Source organism: Colletes latitarsis, chromosome 13 (assembly GCF_051014445.1).
Source record: "Colletes latitarsis isolate SP2378_abdomen chromosome 13, iyColLati1, whole genome shotgun sequence".
Taxonomy (NCBI): domain Eukaryota; kingdom Metazoa; phylum Arthropoda; class Insecta; order Hymenoptera; family Colletidae; genus Colletes; species Colletes latitarsis.
In genome coordinates this window covers 15,157,674-15,173,888 of record NC_135146.1, presented here as the reverse complement: position 1 = coordinate 15,173,888, position 16,215 = coordinate 15,157,674, and the positions used below count along the sequence as shown (strand labels likewise).

General features: G+C 37.8%; 1 protein-coding gene across 3 annotated transcripts; it reads right to left on the bottom strand.

The window, feature by feature from the left end:
• Positions 1 to 266: 266 nt before the first annotated feature.
• On the bottom strand, positions 267 to 16,156 carry LOC143349470 (uncharacterized). 3 transcript variants are annotated; one of them, XM_076780756.1, is made up of 10 exons: positions 8,461 to 8,609; positions 8,094 to 8,317; positions 6,197 to 6,285; positions 5,518 to 5,691; positions 5,096 to 5,322; positions 4,590 to 4,754; positions 3,740 to 4,118; positions 3,523 to 3,673; positions 2,551 to 3,124; positions 267 to 2,438 (listed from the first exon to the last, which is right to left on the bottom strand). In XM_076780756.1, the coding sequence occupies exons 3-10, from the start codon at positions 6,237 to 6,239 to the stop codon at positions 1,299 to 1,301; spliced, it is 2,853 nt and encodes a 950-aa protein (XP_076636871.1). In that variant the 5' UTR covers positions 6,240 to 6,285; positions 8,094 to 8,317; positions 8,461 to 8,609; the 3' UTR covers positions 267 to 1,298. The 3 variants fall into 3 exon arrangements, with proteins under 3 accessions (XP_076636871.1, XP_076636870.1, XP_076636869.1); XM_076780755.1 differs by lacking the exons at positions 8,094 to 8,317; positions 8,461 to 8,609 and adding an exon at positions 15,761 to 16,156; XM_076780754.1 differs by lacking the exons at positions 6,197 to 6,285; positions 8,094 to 8,317; positions 8,461 to 8,609 and having other exon boundaries at positions 5,518 to 5,868.
• Between the last annotated feature and the right edge of the window lie 59 nt (positions 16,157 to 16,215).

The following is a 16,215-nucleotide window of genomic DNA, read 5'->3' as shown; positions in this document are numbered from 1 at the left end:
TCTTTCTCTCTTTCTCTTTTTTTCTTACTTTTTTAATCTTGATGTGTAAGTGTAGGTACCGTATATTATAATTTTTTAGTACAATATTTCAAATGAACTAATCGTCGAAAAAGTATAATCATTGTTTGTAGAAAAGAATGTTCTTTAGACACGACATATTGTTCAGAGAAAATTCGGATTTTATATACAAGTTGTAGCTCGACACGTACCTGTTTAACGTTTGCAAGATACATTATGTATGCCTATACCATTTTTATTAGATTATCTTTACGTATAATAAAAAAAATAGTATTTTTATAAACTTTATTTACAAAATCTTTAATATACATACATTCCTGTATAATGGTCATTAATTTATTTACAATAATTTATTCGTTGACCAATTACGATCTTTATCAAGCACAAGGCAATTGTACGTGACAATTTCAGACAACTCTTTGTAAACTTGAACCGGAAATTCTTGTTTGTTTCTAGCATATTAGAATTGTACATTTCGATACAGTTAAGTATTATCGTATAACCGTAACGTAAAATACAAAACTATCATTGGGCTTCAAAGCATTTACCATTAAATGCAAGTGAACTTAATACAGTTACGGATAGTTGTTGCGCGTTTTCTTAATTAATGTTAATTTAATATTAAATGAATTATTGATAAAATACGAATAAATCTACGCGTTGTAATAATTTTTGACAAATTCGAATTAACGTCGATATTTTAAAGGCTTTAGCAAAGTCATAATAAAACAAAATGAATAAATGATTATTTACATCTCGTTGTTGCGTTAATTAAATTACTGTCTTAATGAAATTGACTTGGATCTAGTTTTCTAGAAAATATTTCCTTGTCAATTCGTATTTTTGCTTAGTAAAACTTACATATGAATGAACTTACCGCTATCGAGCTTTGCAATTATGCCTAACTTGCACTTGTCAGATTTCTGCACTCCCAATATCATGTTTTCCTTCACCATCTGTTCTCTCGAAGCTCCAGAACAGATGCTTGTATCTTAAATACTAATGCTAGCGATAAGTACTACGTTTTAAATAAGATTACACTAAAATGTCAAAGTGGATAGCAAATTAAAGTGTAAAACGAAAAATTGTAATTCAACGATCAACGATTTTCTGTCAACTATCATAATTAATTGGTTTGTCGTTGCTCGACAAAGATATCAATTCGTTGAAAATAATACATTTTGCAGAACATCCTGTACATGGTAATAAAACATTCTGTCCCCGATAGATTAAGAGCACAAGTTATTTCTTCGCACGATCGACATGAACTAAAAGAGAACCTATCCTACGAAAGGAAAAGGTGGATAACCGACCGGAGGAGGATAGTAACCTGGATAAGAAGGTACGCTCGGTTGCACAGGTACGGTAGTTGTAACATAGGTTGTGACCTCCGTTGGTACCACACGGCTGGAGAACAATGTGGTGTAAGCCGTCTTTGCTCCAAAGGTCAATTTTAGTATTTTAGAATCGGACACGGTTGCCAGGACTTGCGTGACCAGAGGAGCGCTCGTCACCGTGAAATGTGGCTGCTGTGGGAATAGTGGTAATTGCGGCGGCAGTTGCGGCGGTGGTAATTGTGGCGGCAATACTGGTGCAATCGTCGACGTTCCGTATTCATAAGAGGTTCGTGGCACAGTACCGACTGGCCTGGATAACGTCGAGTAAAGTGTGTTTCCGTTGTTCACCACTGGAATCACGTGAGATTCGTAGAGCGTCTCCAAGACAACGACTGGCCGCGATGTGGTGATCACTTGTTGCTGCTGTTGTCCAAAATATTTCAATAGGGCCAGCTGATCGGGAGTCAACTGAGATTCAACGGAACTGCTGCTCGGTGTTTCTGACTTTACTTTTGACGATGATATGGATTTGAAGGGCTCCAAATCGGTGTCCATATCGTTGCTCGGCGCTAGTACTCTTTTGGGAATATCATCGTCGTCTCTGTCCTCGTCCCCAACGTCCAACTCCAAGTGGAGCTCGCTTCCTGCTTCGTCGAGTTTCGAGTTGAATTCGTTTAATGCCTTGCTAGGAATGAACTGATATATGTCCATCGGCGGCAGAGTCTTCGTGGCGGTGACCACACGCGCGATATTGTACGTTTGCACGAGCGTCAACTTGGTTGTATTATTACCGTGTATCACTGGTAGCAGATGGGTCTTGAGAAGGGTTTGGGTAGTCGAGAACGTTTCCGTTACAGTTTCCAAAGGCGGTGTAGCTTGGCCAGATTCCAGAGATATGGCTGGAAGAGTTGCTACGGCTGAATCAAGTGGCAATGTTGTCTCGTAAGCTGCTGCGGTGTTAGCCAAAAGATTTTCGGTTAAAGGTTCGGTGGGCGATATCGTAGTAGACGGATCTATTGTCGAAAACGATTTCTTTACCGTTGAAGTTACCGTAACGTAGCGCGTGTTTCTTAAGGTTCCAACCTACAATTAGAAAGAACAACGACAGTCCTCGACGTTTATTCAAATTCTGGATAAACCGTTGTTTCAAGCTACTCTTAGAATAACTTTATTCGCGTTAGTTTTAAATTCTCACCTGGAAAGTGTACGGTGACTTAATGGTGGCGATTTCAAAGTACGCGTCACTATTATCGGAGGCCGTAGAAATCTCAACATTGATCGTTTCTACGGGTAATATCTGTTCGGAGTGCTGTTGATCTTGAACGCTGATACTAGCCACGTCCTCGCTTTCGCTTGGATCCAGTTCGATATCGCTAGCAACTTCCTGGACTTTTCTTTGAGCGTTGACTGCTTGACCTGACGTGGACACGGTCGTTGTGGAAGTCGAAACAGAGGCTGCAGTTGCTTTACTGTCATCGAGATTTATTGGACCCTCGGTAGTAGTACTAGTTTCAGGCGTAGAACGTAATTCGTCGTCATCGACTTGCTTTCGAATTATAACTCTTGGTTTAGGGGTTGTTTTGTAAGACCAACGACCTTGCGTTCTTGGTAACTTGAGTTTCGGCGAGGGGTTAGTATTAACCGATTGCTGCTCAACTTTGTTTTTATTGCTTTGTTTCGAAGGCAAACTTGGTTGATTATTCGGCCTGAAACTACTGCGACGACGCGTGACAGGTGCTTCGGTCGTACTTGTTGGAGGACTTCGATTTCTGGTACGAAATTCAAAGGATTATCTTGAAAAGATTGTTGCGAAATTCCAAACATTTAGTATTCTCTGTACAGAGTGTTCCTACAGTACAGTTTCTTTCTGTATCAAACGTTTGTTTCTTGAAGAGCTACAGTTTGACCTAGTTTATAGAATCACTCTAGCTGACGTAATATCTCGGGAATTAACAGACTGATAGCCTACAATTTTTACACAGATACGAAGTTGATGGCTTCCTATTGCTTCAACACAAATTAAGTCGTTATCTCTACAAGTTTTTTTCTTTCCTGTTTACGAAAGTTTCAACGTTTTTACGAAGAGAATTATTGATATAACTACATGCAAAAGCGTTAAATATTTTTTTTTTATCATCTAATATTTAGTAATAAATGCAATACTCACTTAAAGCTTGGCCTTGATGTGGTACTGATTCGAGTCTTGGGCGGTTTTGTTTGCTGCACTTCACCGCTGTCATTCTCGTTAATTTTATTGTGGAATTTCGGACGCGCTGAATTCGGAGTTGAATGCTTTCGTGTGCTTCGTACCGTGGAACCTGACAATTTCAAAGAAACTGTTAATGTTTTCACGCATTAGGAGTTAAATAAATTCTGTATAATACCAGCTGGAGCGCTAAAGAGAACTTCTAGGGGCAACGAAGACTCTTCTTGGTGGTTTGTTGGCGTTGGTTCTAGTTGCGGTTTCAGTTTTCCTTGCTGCGGTCCGATAGTTTTTAAGATCCTTTGAGTACTAGATGGACGAATCTTGCCTTCAGGAATTGGTGGTGTACCTTGAAGAATCCTAGAAGAGCTTTGAAGCACCTGAGCGTATTTGCCATTTATGTAGGTACCAATCACGCTAGTTTCGTGAACGGTCGTTAATCCGTCCTTAACGATAGTTCCACCGAGTTTCGTCACGAGACCAGTTGGATTTTCTTTCTCTCTTCGCGCTGTGGGCCTTGGTTTCGAAAGGATTTTCGAAGAGGGTCTCAGATTAATCAACTGTGAGAGCAAAATCATCGAAATCAGCTCTTTAGCGGTATCTACTTAATATACTTGATTGCAAAAATTCTTAAAGCGATAGGAAATGCTAAATTGTTATGAGAATGCATACTCTTTCTCACGTCGAGCTTCTGACAAACAGAGTTTTATCGAGGTGATCTTTAAACGTAGGCCTGTAATCGATGAGCTGCAACGATGAGGTGAAATCGTTCATCGTACGATCTAAGGTTTAACTTTCACACTGTTCATGGTCGATTGTTGCACGATAATAAAACATTTAAGAGTAGTACTCTAACGACAGAACAATTTGTGACAATGTTAATTACATGCAATGCGAGAAAGCTCAACAAGTTGCATTAGTGATCAATGAATCGAAACGGATACTTTCCGGTGTTACGTTATATTTATTATGTACCTATTCTAACGATTCGAAATAATTTGGTTTTTTATAATATTCGGCAATTTCCTTACCTTGAACGTCTCATCGATTACTTCTGCGGGTTGCTTTGACAGAAAGTCGTACTCAGGTTCCGCAAGATTGTTCTTTAAACCGGGCTTATCGTCCTTCGCTTTAATTTGCACCTGCGTGTGCACTGGAGGACTCTTGGTTGTTACAGGCGCCCGAGTGTTAAATTCCTATAAATATAGAAATTCCAACCTTTTATTTACGGCTACGGAGTTGTAATAGTCAGCACGAAGCTTATCGCAGATATTAACTCATACATGCGATATTGTGTGTTGAAAAGTAATCGTTTACGTCAAGTTTACGTGACCATTTGAAAGTAGAAATTCTATGTACCTACACGCTATGCAGACAAGTACTAAAACATAGACTTAAACCGGAAAAGTACTTTACTTCCTGCTCCAAGATATAAATAATAGTACCGTTAAATATTTATTCGCAAACTTTGTTTCCCGACGACTTACGCTTTCTTATTAATTACCAATTCTCGAATAACATCGTTAATTTGTCTCACCTGGCTCTTTGGAGATCGCAATCCGTTATCGTCCGAGGAATTTATAATATTCTGTTCGATCACGGAATTCACAACAACCTTCGATCCTTTAACTTGTTTTTTAGTCTCTTCCCCTGTATTCGTCTTGTGTGTTTTGCTTGGCTGAATATCAAGAGCTGCTTTTTCCTTCGTTTCGCTCGGTTTCGTCTGAATAATCGAACCGCTGCTCTTCTTTCCTTTCTCACCATCTCAACACACACAGTCAATGATTAATTAAAGTATTTGATAGATCGTAACTTGGAGATTAATATTTATTGCATTGCTTGGTATTTCCTGTCTTTAGTAACGTTAAGAGATTAGCGACGGTATAAGATTGACGTTCATTAGATTGAAAAAGAGACTTTTTAAAGAGGAGGAATTTTCTCTTAAACGTTAAATTATACCTGATGGCGCGCTTTGTGGGCTGAAGACCATCACTGTGTTTCCGATGGTGGTGGTGAAATCTAAGAAACCGTAAACTGTTTGTGTAATAAAATCATCGTTTATAACAGCTGGTTTCTTTACTGCAGCTGTTTCGATCGGCCGACTCTTGTAAACTTGGCCTGTACATTCTGTAACTAAAAGTGAACACCACATATACCTCAACAACGCCAGTTTTCCTGTCATAAACAATTTAGAACCGTTATAAAACGTAATTTTATGTAACGTATCGTATCACGAAGATTCAGTTTTTGTCGTCTCGTCGACGATGCTAGTCGTTGGTCGTTTGAGAAAAATTTCAATTTCAATCGTAAACTAATTTCGAACACGAGAGGCGTATCGGGATTTTTTTAACCGAACGATGCTGTAACGAAACGCGCGTGGTGTTGCTTACAAATTAAACTTCTTTACAGAAATAGTACTCGCATACGTTGGTACGTGGCAAGTGTGGGAAAGAGTAGCCATTTGGTAATAAAGAAACGCCTTAGGCATATAATACCGAAACCTTTTGAAGAACACGTACACCGTCATCGGTAATTATTCGCACGACCGTTCGTGTCGAGAGAAGCACCGAGTATAAAGTATATATTGATAATTAATGTTAGAATCAACGTGGAAACGTACAAAATCATGAATACTCACCATATATTAAAGATATGGCAATAATAAAATGTTTCAACATCATTGTGTTCAGTCTGATTTCATTCTTCGTCGATACATGAATTTTTTATCTGAAACAAAATACAGCAATCGAAATATAAGATTTAAAAGGCTGTTCCCAACTTATTGAGGTCGTTGGATTAATTTACTTTTTAAAATGATATCCATAATACTTGATCTGCGTATATACAATGTTTCTTTGAAACACATCGTTGCATAAAAATAATGCTGCTTTGGAATGCATGAATGGTATTATACATAGAGATACGTATAAAGTCACGCACCGTTACGAAGCCAACGAAATTATTGCATAACAGTAGCGTTGGTAATCGGTTAGCGCGAAACAATAGTAAAAGGAGATACCGTTTCAGGCTATCTGCTTACCAAGCATGACTGTAATTCGTTATTTGAAATCGATTCGCTAAACTTGAAGCGACATGATCGATGTTTTTTGTTAACGCAGGAGTACCGAAAAGTCTTTGAAAGATACTCGAAACTACATCGAAGCACCTAAAAAGGCAAAAAAAAATCAGTTCGACCATTTCAAATAAATCAACAACATATAGTAAATGATTTTTCGAAGATTTGCTTAGTAATTATTTGTAATAAATATTATAAACTCCGTATAATTGGACTTTGATTTAGATTGCTTTTTAACTTTTGGTATCTGACGAAGATACTCTCTTTTGAGAATTTTCGTGTTAAGACAGGCGATAATAAGCCACGCACGGTAAAAGTCGATAAAACCACTGGGTTAGCAGAAGTATCTGTGAGTTCGTAACCCATTCCTTTCACTCGTATTCTCTCAAGATATTGCGGCAAGGAGTTCATATAATCTGCTCGCTCGTAGTAAAAAGCGTGAGCAATCCTCGAATCGCGCGTTACTATCGCGAAACGCTCCAATAATAGAAAACTAAGATCAATTAACTACGAATTACTCGCATTTTTGTCCCAGTTAAACATCGTTTTCTGCAGTAATAATTCGTCTAAATATGCATTCGTCTAATAAAATTGCGTATTATTGCTAAACGCTCTGTTGCAAAAGAGTTGAGAGTTCAAGTTATTAATTTCGTAAAAGTTTCCCAATATTTCCACCAACATTCGTGTTCCGTTAATAAAGCGCAAATTATCGAGTAAACGGGTTCACGAAAGAAACCAAAATTTCTATTTGTCATGCTTCAAGGACTATTGTGAGTACCGAGTCAAGTAATTCCGCAACGTCTACAGCAAGGAGTGGTCTCACAAGTACGACTCAACGTCAACGTAATACCGCATACCAAGTGGAATACGTTTAAAGAAACCGAATGTTGCACAAACGGTGATCGAATATTGAGATTGTTAGTCGATCGTGAGAATTTAATTAGCTGCTAATGCACATTTTTCATACCTTTTCATTCAGAAATTTTCATGTAAAAACTAGAGGCATTCGACGCTTCAAACGGTGTACTAATTACTTCACGGTACATCCAATGACACGAATGTTATTTAAAAGATCGTGGCGTGTAACGGTCCTTCTGTGTCCTTCGAGAACGTCCTCGAGGATAACCACATACTATCCACTGTCTCGTCGAGCTTATCGCGAGATAATACTGTTTGATCGAGTGGTAGTTATACGGAAACATTTGAGAAAAATGAAACAGTCGTGTCGAACGAACATGTTCCTTTGAAGAGAAACAATTTTTCACGTAACTGTTTAAAAATCGAAGCCATCGAAATTGTTCCGTGTAAGAATGTTTGGCTCGAACCTAATCCCTTTACAATATCAAATTCTTGAGGAAACTTTCACTTTCACCGTGACACCAGAGAAGTGACCAAGCTGGTAATCAAAGTTCATGAAATTCTGCGAGCTTCGAAGAAGGATTTCAACGGAGCCATGTACCTGTAGCTTGTTTCAATCGGTCGCATGTCCTGCATTTCCTCGTTTGGCGCAAGACTAGAGGCAGTATGCGTTTCGCAAAGAAAAAGTGAGCGGTCGTGTCCCGAGGCGTTCGCATATCTCCCTGGAGCAATTTAAAGCTTGAATTTATGTCGTCCAACCGCGTAAAACTTTCCGCATCAGTGGAACGAGAAACTCATTAACGGATGCTATTCGCAAACTATCATCTACGACATATGTATATGTATATTGTTCAAAAGGGTTCGAGTGAATTTCCGCGGCAAACAGAAAGTAATTGACAACATTGATGCGACAAGCTCAAACGATGTTACACGACAATTTACATTCATGAGCAACTAATCAAACGAACCCGCGTAATAACGAATCTCATGCATCTCGTCATCTGGTCGTTGGCGTCTCTTTCAAGGTTACGCAGCTAAAAATTAAGAATTCTCAACGATCGTACGAACGTGCCCACTCGTATCGAACTGTCTTTCCAATCGATAGACTATAATTTAAGCGGAATTTTTACATTTACATGGGTGTCTACGAATACGATAAACTTTTTTTCCTCTTAGAACATCGTTTTACATAAATACGCTTCGTTTCCACTGTTTGGAGCGGGTTGAAACTTTCTTTTCTATTGTTAAAAATAAATAAATTATTCGGATGACCCGTTTCAAATGCCCCACCGTGTATAACTGCCAGTCGTACGCTGCACGTATGCATGTACTGTCACTTCCTCGAATATGTTAAAACCGGTCATCAATGGAGAACGGGATTTCTGGCCAACATCCAAGATCACGGTCATTTTGCTGACCATCGACCGGTTCCAACACCCCCTCTTTATATCTTTCTTGGTTTTATATTTTTACGATACATCTTTTACTTCCTTCTTTTTTGCACGCTAAATTTAAACAAGGATTTTATTAACCCTTCTGGTGTTCGCTAATGTTTAATTTCAAGTTGACTGTCGGTGCACGTTCACAAAATGTTCCTATCGACTATTACGCGTTAAGCAGAATTATTTACAATAATTACGAGTAAACGTCCTGCGATTGTGAGAATTGTTAGGAAAGCGCTTTCCCATGCATAGTAACATCTACCATCTCAGGAGGAAAGGTTAACAAGAGATGGATGTGGCCGAGTTACAAGACAGATCGCGATTTACTCATCTAACGCGCCCTTATGAAAAGAATGAGTGCGAGAATTGACAAAATTAGAGTAAATAATAATAATGCGTGCAATCAGGTTTGCTCATTGAGGTCGATCGTTTGGACACACATAGAAATCTACGTTGCCTATAGCTGCTTTGATATTACGGAAGAAGAGGCTCTATTATTATACAGTCTCACGATCCAACCTGAATTTTGTGTGCCAAGCCTTAAAGAAATAGATCTTGCGAAAGGAAAATTATTAGCTAAATTGTTACGAAATATTTTTCGAATATCTGCAAACTTTCTACCTGCAAAGCTTTATCTTTCTTCGTTCCTTCGAGTTCACGGTTAAGACCGGTACAAATATTTTGCCTGTCAGCAAGGTCAAGAATCATGGCCGGTTAAAATGCCTGCAACGTTTTGTTGCGAGCACTTTTTTTATTTCTGAACCGAGGACATATATTTTTGCATGAACAACTGGTATCGCGCGAGGACTTGTTGTCCTCGTATAAGCATGCGTGTGTATAGTCGATATCTTGTAGAAAACATTGTAAAAAATTATGCTTTGCAAGGGAATGTCGTGAATCCGAAAATTCGGATTCGGAACTCGGAGAATCGCAAACTCACAGTGTCAACGGTAATTGAATGAAAAAGAAGTTGGCCGGAATGCGCGAGGAACAACCTTTCATGAAATGTTCGTGGTGCTATTGTAACTCGATAAGAAAACTTGGCTGGTTGTAACACCGATTCTCACATTAACAAGTCGCTATGTTATCCTGCGAACGATCATTCTTTGAAACTAGTTCCCAGCGAATGTGATTCTTGCGAGAATAATTACCGAGAATCTTCCAATTGTCAAGAGCCAGTTCACATCTAACGATTAGATAACTCATTCTGAATTCCGTGCTTTTACGCACGTTGATATTCACAATCTTTGTTTCATCGATCGAATTTGCCCAACTCTGATTGCAAGTTAAGATTTCATTCTCTGCGCAATCAAGAAAAAATCAAACTGACCATTGATCAATTGACAATTTAATTATCAATATTTATTCATAACAATAAATTTTTCTACGCGAATAGTACAGACGATGCGAGCTATTGCGATGCATATCAGTTTGCATGAACACAAAGGATCGTGAAACGCATCGAATTGTGTGTTAACAATTTTGTAGGAGTGGTTAATACGTATGCAGAGCACGTCGGTACAATTTCACCCTGAAATGTTTTCATTATGATACCAAGAATGTGACACGTGTATTATTTATGTGACGATCTCAACTGTTTTAATATTATAAAATAAGAATTATTTCACGATGCGACTATTAATGTACATAATTTGAAAAGTAGCATTTTCAATTGTCAATAACAAATACAAAGCACAATGAACTGGATGAGAACTTGTGTATCGGACAGGTTAATCAGATTTGTTACTTCCGCTTTTCTTCCTTAGTCACAAGTAAGTAGGAGAAAGTAGGAAACCCTTTCACTCTTTTCATAGGTAAAATACCAAATTTTAACGTTCCGATTCTTTACCAAAATTACGTCCAATTCAAATATTATCAGCGTAAAATAAATATCATTTGGTACCATGCTCTTTAAAAATGCAAAAATCTGCATCGGCAAGTAGGCGTTCCACTAAGTTTTTCAAGTGCAATGGCTCGTAACACTTGGTAAGACCAGGCCTGCACATTTCAGTCGAGTCTACAAAAATCACTGTCAACAACCTACGAGCTGGCAAGATTAGATAATGTGTAACAGTGTTTCTCAACCTTTTTTTGTTAAAATTTACAACGAATAAAGCGTAGGAATTTTATATAATTCATTTTATATAAATAAATTGTATTACTACATTACCCATGGTTGTGTTTATCAAAAATCAAAAACAAATTTTAAAGAAAAATCGACAGAGACTGCTGAAATTTTTCACAAAAATTAACAAATTTCCAATCGTTCTAAAAAAATTATTTTCAGTTACGGGGGTCAATTACAAACATTTTTGGTCAATACACGTACCCCCGAATTCCTACGCACTTTCGAGAACAAAATTCCTTACCGAAAATCTAATTTGAGGCCAGAAATGTTTGCCCGAATTTTCATGCGAATCTTTAAAACGTCATAACTTCTGAACGGATTGACGGATTTTAATGTTTAAAAAAGCAAACTACGCGTATTTTACTAGAGAATATGTAGAAATCGCAAAAATATTCAAAAGGTTGACCCTTGACCCCGCAAAATGAGAAAAACCCCATAAAAGTGGTACAATTTTGAAACAGCCATAACTCCTACAATAGTGAATATATTTCAATGAAACTTTTTTCTAAGGTAGAGCTCATGGGTACCTACAAAAAAGTATTAGACAACTTTTCTGTAGGGCGCCAAACAAAATTATTAAAAATGAAAAACGAATTTTTAAGAAAAATCGACAGGGGGTAGGTGCCTAAATTTTTCGATGAAAAAAAAAATTTTCATATCGTTGTAAAAAAATTATTTTCAGTTGCGGGGGTCAATTACAAACATTTTTGGTCAATGCACGTACCCCCGAATTCCTACCCAGTTTGAAGAAAAAAATTCCTTACCGAGAATGTAATTTAATTTTCTGTCTGAAACGACTCAAGATATAAAGAAAATGTTGAATTGTAATTTTTCTAATATAATATGGGTATGAACGGTCACCGTTTAGAAATCCTGATGTAAAATAACAATGGGGCCAAGTGTTGTGCACCGTTGGTGTTAAAATTCTATTACATAAATTAGAGTTTGTGTGTTGGACGATAATGCAACATTCGTAAAGAGATCAGTGAACGTTTTGCACGCAAAGTGCCGCACGCAGTCCTTGTAAGATGTAAATGGATCGTGGTCACGAGTAAACTGCACGTGTTTATACAAAAATATCCGCGCTGCAAGGCGGCGCACGTGACGTGCCAGCAGCGGCTTAGAAAGCAAACGATTCCGTGGAATGTCAATTTACCGATCAATCACCAATGCCCTCGAATGAAAACCCGCTGAAGCGAGTAACAGGGATACTTTTCATCGAAAAAGAAAAAAAAAGGATACAGCAGTTTCTCATTGTCACGCGTCACGCTTCGACCGACTTTCAACTTAAAAAAAAATTTAATTGCAAAACGTAGACCGTGCCCAAGCCATTTTCACGGGGTTTATTTACGTATCGAGAGCTTAAACACATTAGTAAATTTTTTAATCTATAGTTTAATAGGAGCAGAAAGGTTCTAACGCCGTTCCTTTCTAAAAAGTATGTTTCTTGGTAAGAATGCAATTGATTTTTTGGGCGTCGCGCGATAATCAACATTCCTCAGTGGCAAGTTCGGTGAACGCGCCATTATGGTACTCGTAGAGCTCTTTGGCCAAGCATTTCACATGACGGCCAAAAAAGGATTTCCATTCCAAGCTATAAATATTCTTTAAAAAAAAAAAAATAATATAAGAGTTTCTCAGTTCCTTAATCAAGATTTATGAGCAACATCAACGTTTCGTAAATGCGGAGACCTAAAACTTTTGGCCTTGAACTCAATTTACTTTGAAAACGAATGGACACGTATAAAATAAAATAGCTTTTTGCCCAAGATGGTGTCTTTGAATATCTTGCGACACACGCTTTTCGGACCTCTGATTTGCATCGTAAGATCATAAAATTGTCGAATGAAAATTAGGCAAATATTATAAGAAAGATGAATAATAGAAGGAATTTTTAGGAAGAAGGATATAGTACCGTTCACTTTTCGGATTAATTAATCGGTCGTAAAGTTTCGCAAACGCAGCCAGAAAAGGTAAAAAGAACAGCGTAGCCTGGTTTACCTTTGGCGAACGGCGTAAAAGAAACGTTAATTGGCAAAAAAAAAAAATATTCCGTAATGCTAATTTCGATTAAATTCAAGACTTTAGGTTTCACTTGGTAACCCGTGCCTTGGCGTACTGTAACGTAACGCAATGTAAACGATTCCCCAATTATAATAAAAAAACGTAAGCACGTGCTAGCAGAACTGTACACACGTTCGCGCAAATCGCGATGTACTTTCACTTGGACTTTGGTGAGCACAGTAAATAGATACGCAGAAAGATATGTAAGCCGCGATTCTACCTTCCGCGGCTAAGAACCTTACACGAAACTCATGTTCTTGATTTTCGCATTCAAATTCAACGATAAGCAACTCGACAAGAAACAAAAAGAAACTGCACACCCGCCACCAATTATTACGTTACTCTTTTCCTTACAACGATCGCGAACAAACGATATTTACATTTTATAAAACGTATCCTTTTTCGACCATGTTTTTCATTCCCAAAGCCTACGTTATAAACTACTACTGAAGATTCAAACGGTTAACATCGTTCCCATTACTTTTTCAGATTTCATAACGTTTTCGCTTTCAAAAGCAACAGTTCTTTCACGATCAAAAGGTTTCGCAATGTGTAGAATCGTGTTCTAAAAAGACGCAGTTTCGACGCATGCATTGCTTGGATGCATTGGAAGGCCACAAGACATCAAAGATCTCGGTAATTATTTTGACGAATCCGTGTGTTGAATTCGCTATTCGAAGTAATACTTTGAAAGAAAGTGATCGTTAAGATCGCAGTAGAGAACAAGGTATGAGGAAAGAGTCTATAAATGAAATACAAGAAAAGTAAAAGCGTCTGTGCGTCCTAAATTTCCTTATACATAGGATGATGCGTTGGTATGAGTTTTCTATCGAGCAGAGACAACGATGGACAAATATAAACGATACAATCGTTCATTTACGTGCACGCATTCATAAACATGATCGCTAATGATCCATGCAGTATTTCAAGAATAATTTGCACGGCAATGTCTCTGAAAGCAAATAAGCATTTTCGTTCCTTCTTATTTACTTTCTGCCGGTCAGCTAACGATCAATTTCTTTGAGTATTCCAAAACGAATTGACAAAATCAAAATGCAAATTTCTAACGGGGAAAAAAATCACGTTAACACGTTTACCGTTGTTGAACGATTACCCACTAACAGTTGTTACCTCACTACTGCGTTATATAAAACTATTTGATCGGAAAATGCATACTTGCTTATTAGAGTACCGTAATTGATTTTTATTATGGCATCCGCGTTGTTGTGTAAAACATTCAATAACACGTTTGCAGATATGTAAATTGAGTCTAGCGTAATAATTATCGTCGCACAATGGATATTTTGTTCTATCGACTATTATATTTGTTACTAAACACTAAAATATGTACTACGAAAGAAAGTTCCTTTCGGTTACTTTTTAATCGCTCTACATCTCTAGAGATTTTCATTTTTTAAAAATACTTTCTGGATCATAAGTATATTGACAGGAAGACAAAAAAAAACCGCGTGTCTGCAATATCCTTAAGCAATCAGCAACAGGATGTCTTTATTTCTGTACCAAGAAAATTTCCTGTTTTATTCAAACACAAAGAAACCATTATAAATATTTCTAAACTTTACGTAAACGGTCGAACAAAAGTTTAATCAAGTATCTGGAAATGTAGTTATCTATGAAACATAAATATCTCTGTTGTAAAAATATACGAAGCTAAAGCGTCCCATTCTTTTAAGGAAATAAAAATCTACCGAAGCTTTATATTGCTAAGCGTTTGCAAACTGTTAAATAAATATTCTCCTGTAATTATAGTGGGACTTTCTCCAGTGTATAACGAATATGAAAGCGACAGATTTCACGAAGAAACATGATCAGAAATTTGTAAACAGAATTCCTGAGCCAATATCGCGATGCTTTTATCAGGATCGTTGTTAAGAATGATCGTCTGTTGAATCGTACAATCCACAAAAGTTAACTTGGATCTTTTTAGATCTCGAAAAGATGAGAGTCGCTTTGAAAAAAAGATGACAGACGTTTGAAAAGATCGTTTGGTTCTAGAATAACGAAGATAAATCATCTGGGAAAACGTACGCTTCCTTGGCCCATAAAACGAACCTGAGGAAGGCGATTATGTAAAGGTAGCAGAAACGATTCGACTCTAGCTGGAAAATAGACATTCGAAATCTCTCGAAAGTAAAACTGGTTAACTGAAATTTCGGTAAATTTCTCGATTTTGGAACGAACTTGCATCGAAATTTGAAATCCATTTTTCAAACTAGCGGTGCACGATACCTCGAGATACCTCACTGCACATACGAAAACTTTCATCGTTATCATGTAATAATAAATCCTCTATAAAAAATGCAACTTTTTCTTTGATTCGAAAGACCATGATTATTTATTTAGTTATACCGTGCACCCCGGAAAACTTTCTTTTACGTGGTTCAACGCAAGAGTAACCGCGTAACTCGATAACGATCACTCTCGGTTTAGGACTGAAAAAATGTGTAAGAATATTTTTAGTAGAGAGAAACGTGTGTGGGAAAATCGGCATGTCTAGTAGTATTGTTTTAATAAAGACATAGAGTTTTTCCCGTTGGAGGTAGCGCGGGAGGAATCGGTTCCGATAAACTTTCTGCTAGGTTGCAAGATGAAGGGGATGATTTTATTACTCACTATTGATGCTTTGTTGAGAAGAACGTTGTTTGACGGTTGATTAGAGACGGTCAGTGCGAAAACTCGTTGGTGTCGCGATGCACGGCGCTCGACATTCCTTTCAGCTTGCCTTGGAGTAACTGGACGCCAAAGTGGTTTCCCTCTCTCGATTCGCATCGACTTCTTTACATTCTACACCAGCTCCGATCATGGCTTTCACTTGATCCGTCGAGGAAATGGTGAACCATGATCACGGCGAGACTTAGCGCGACGATGTTGCTGGTCCAGCATCGACCAGGCTTGCTGAACAACCTGAGCGCTTCGAGTACTTATTCGAAATCAGCTCCTACGGTACATTACGTTTCAAATCAGACTAAATCTTTTCAAATATACATATAGTACTACGTAGCCTTGCAATCTGCAGCCAATTCATGGCAGAAACGGATGTACATGTAATGTTTATCACGCAGACACTG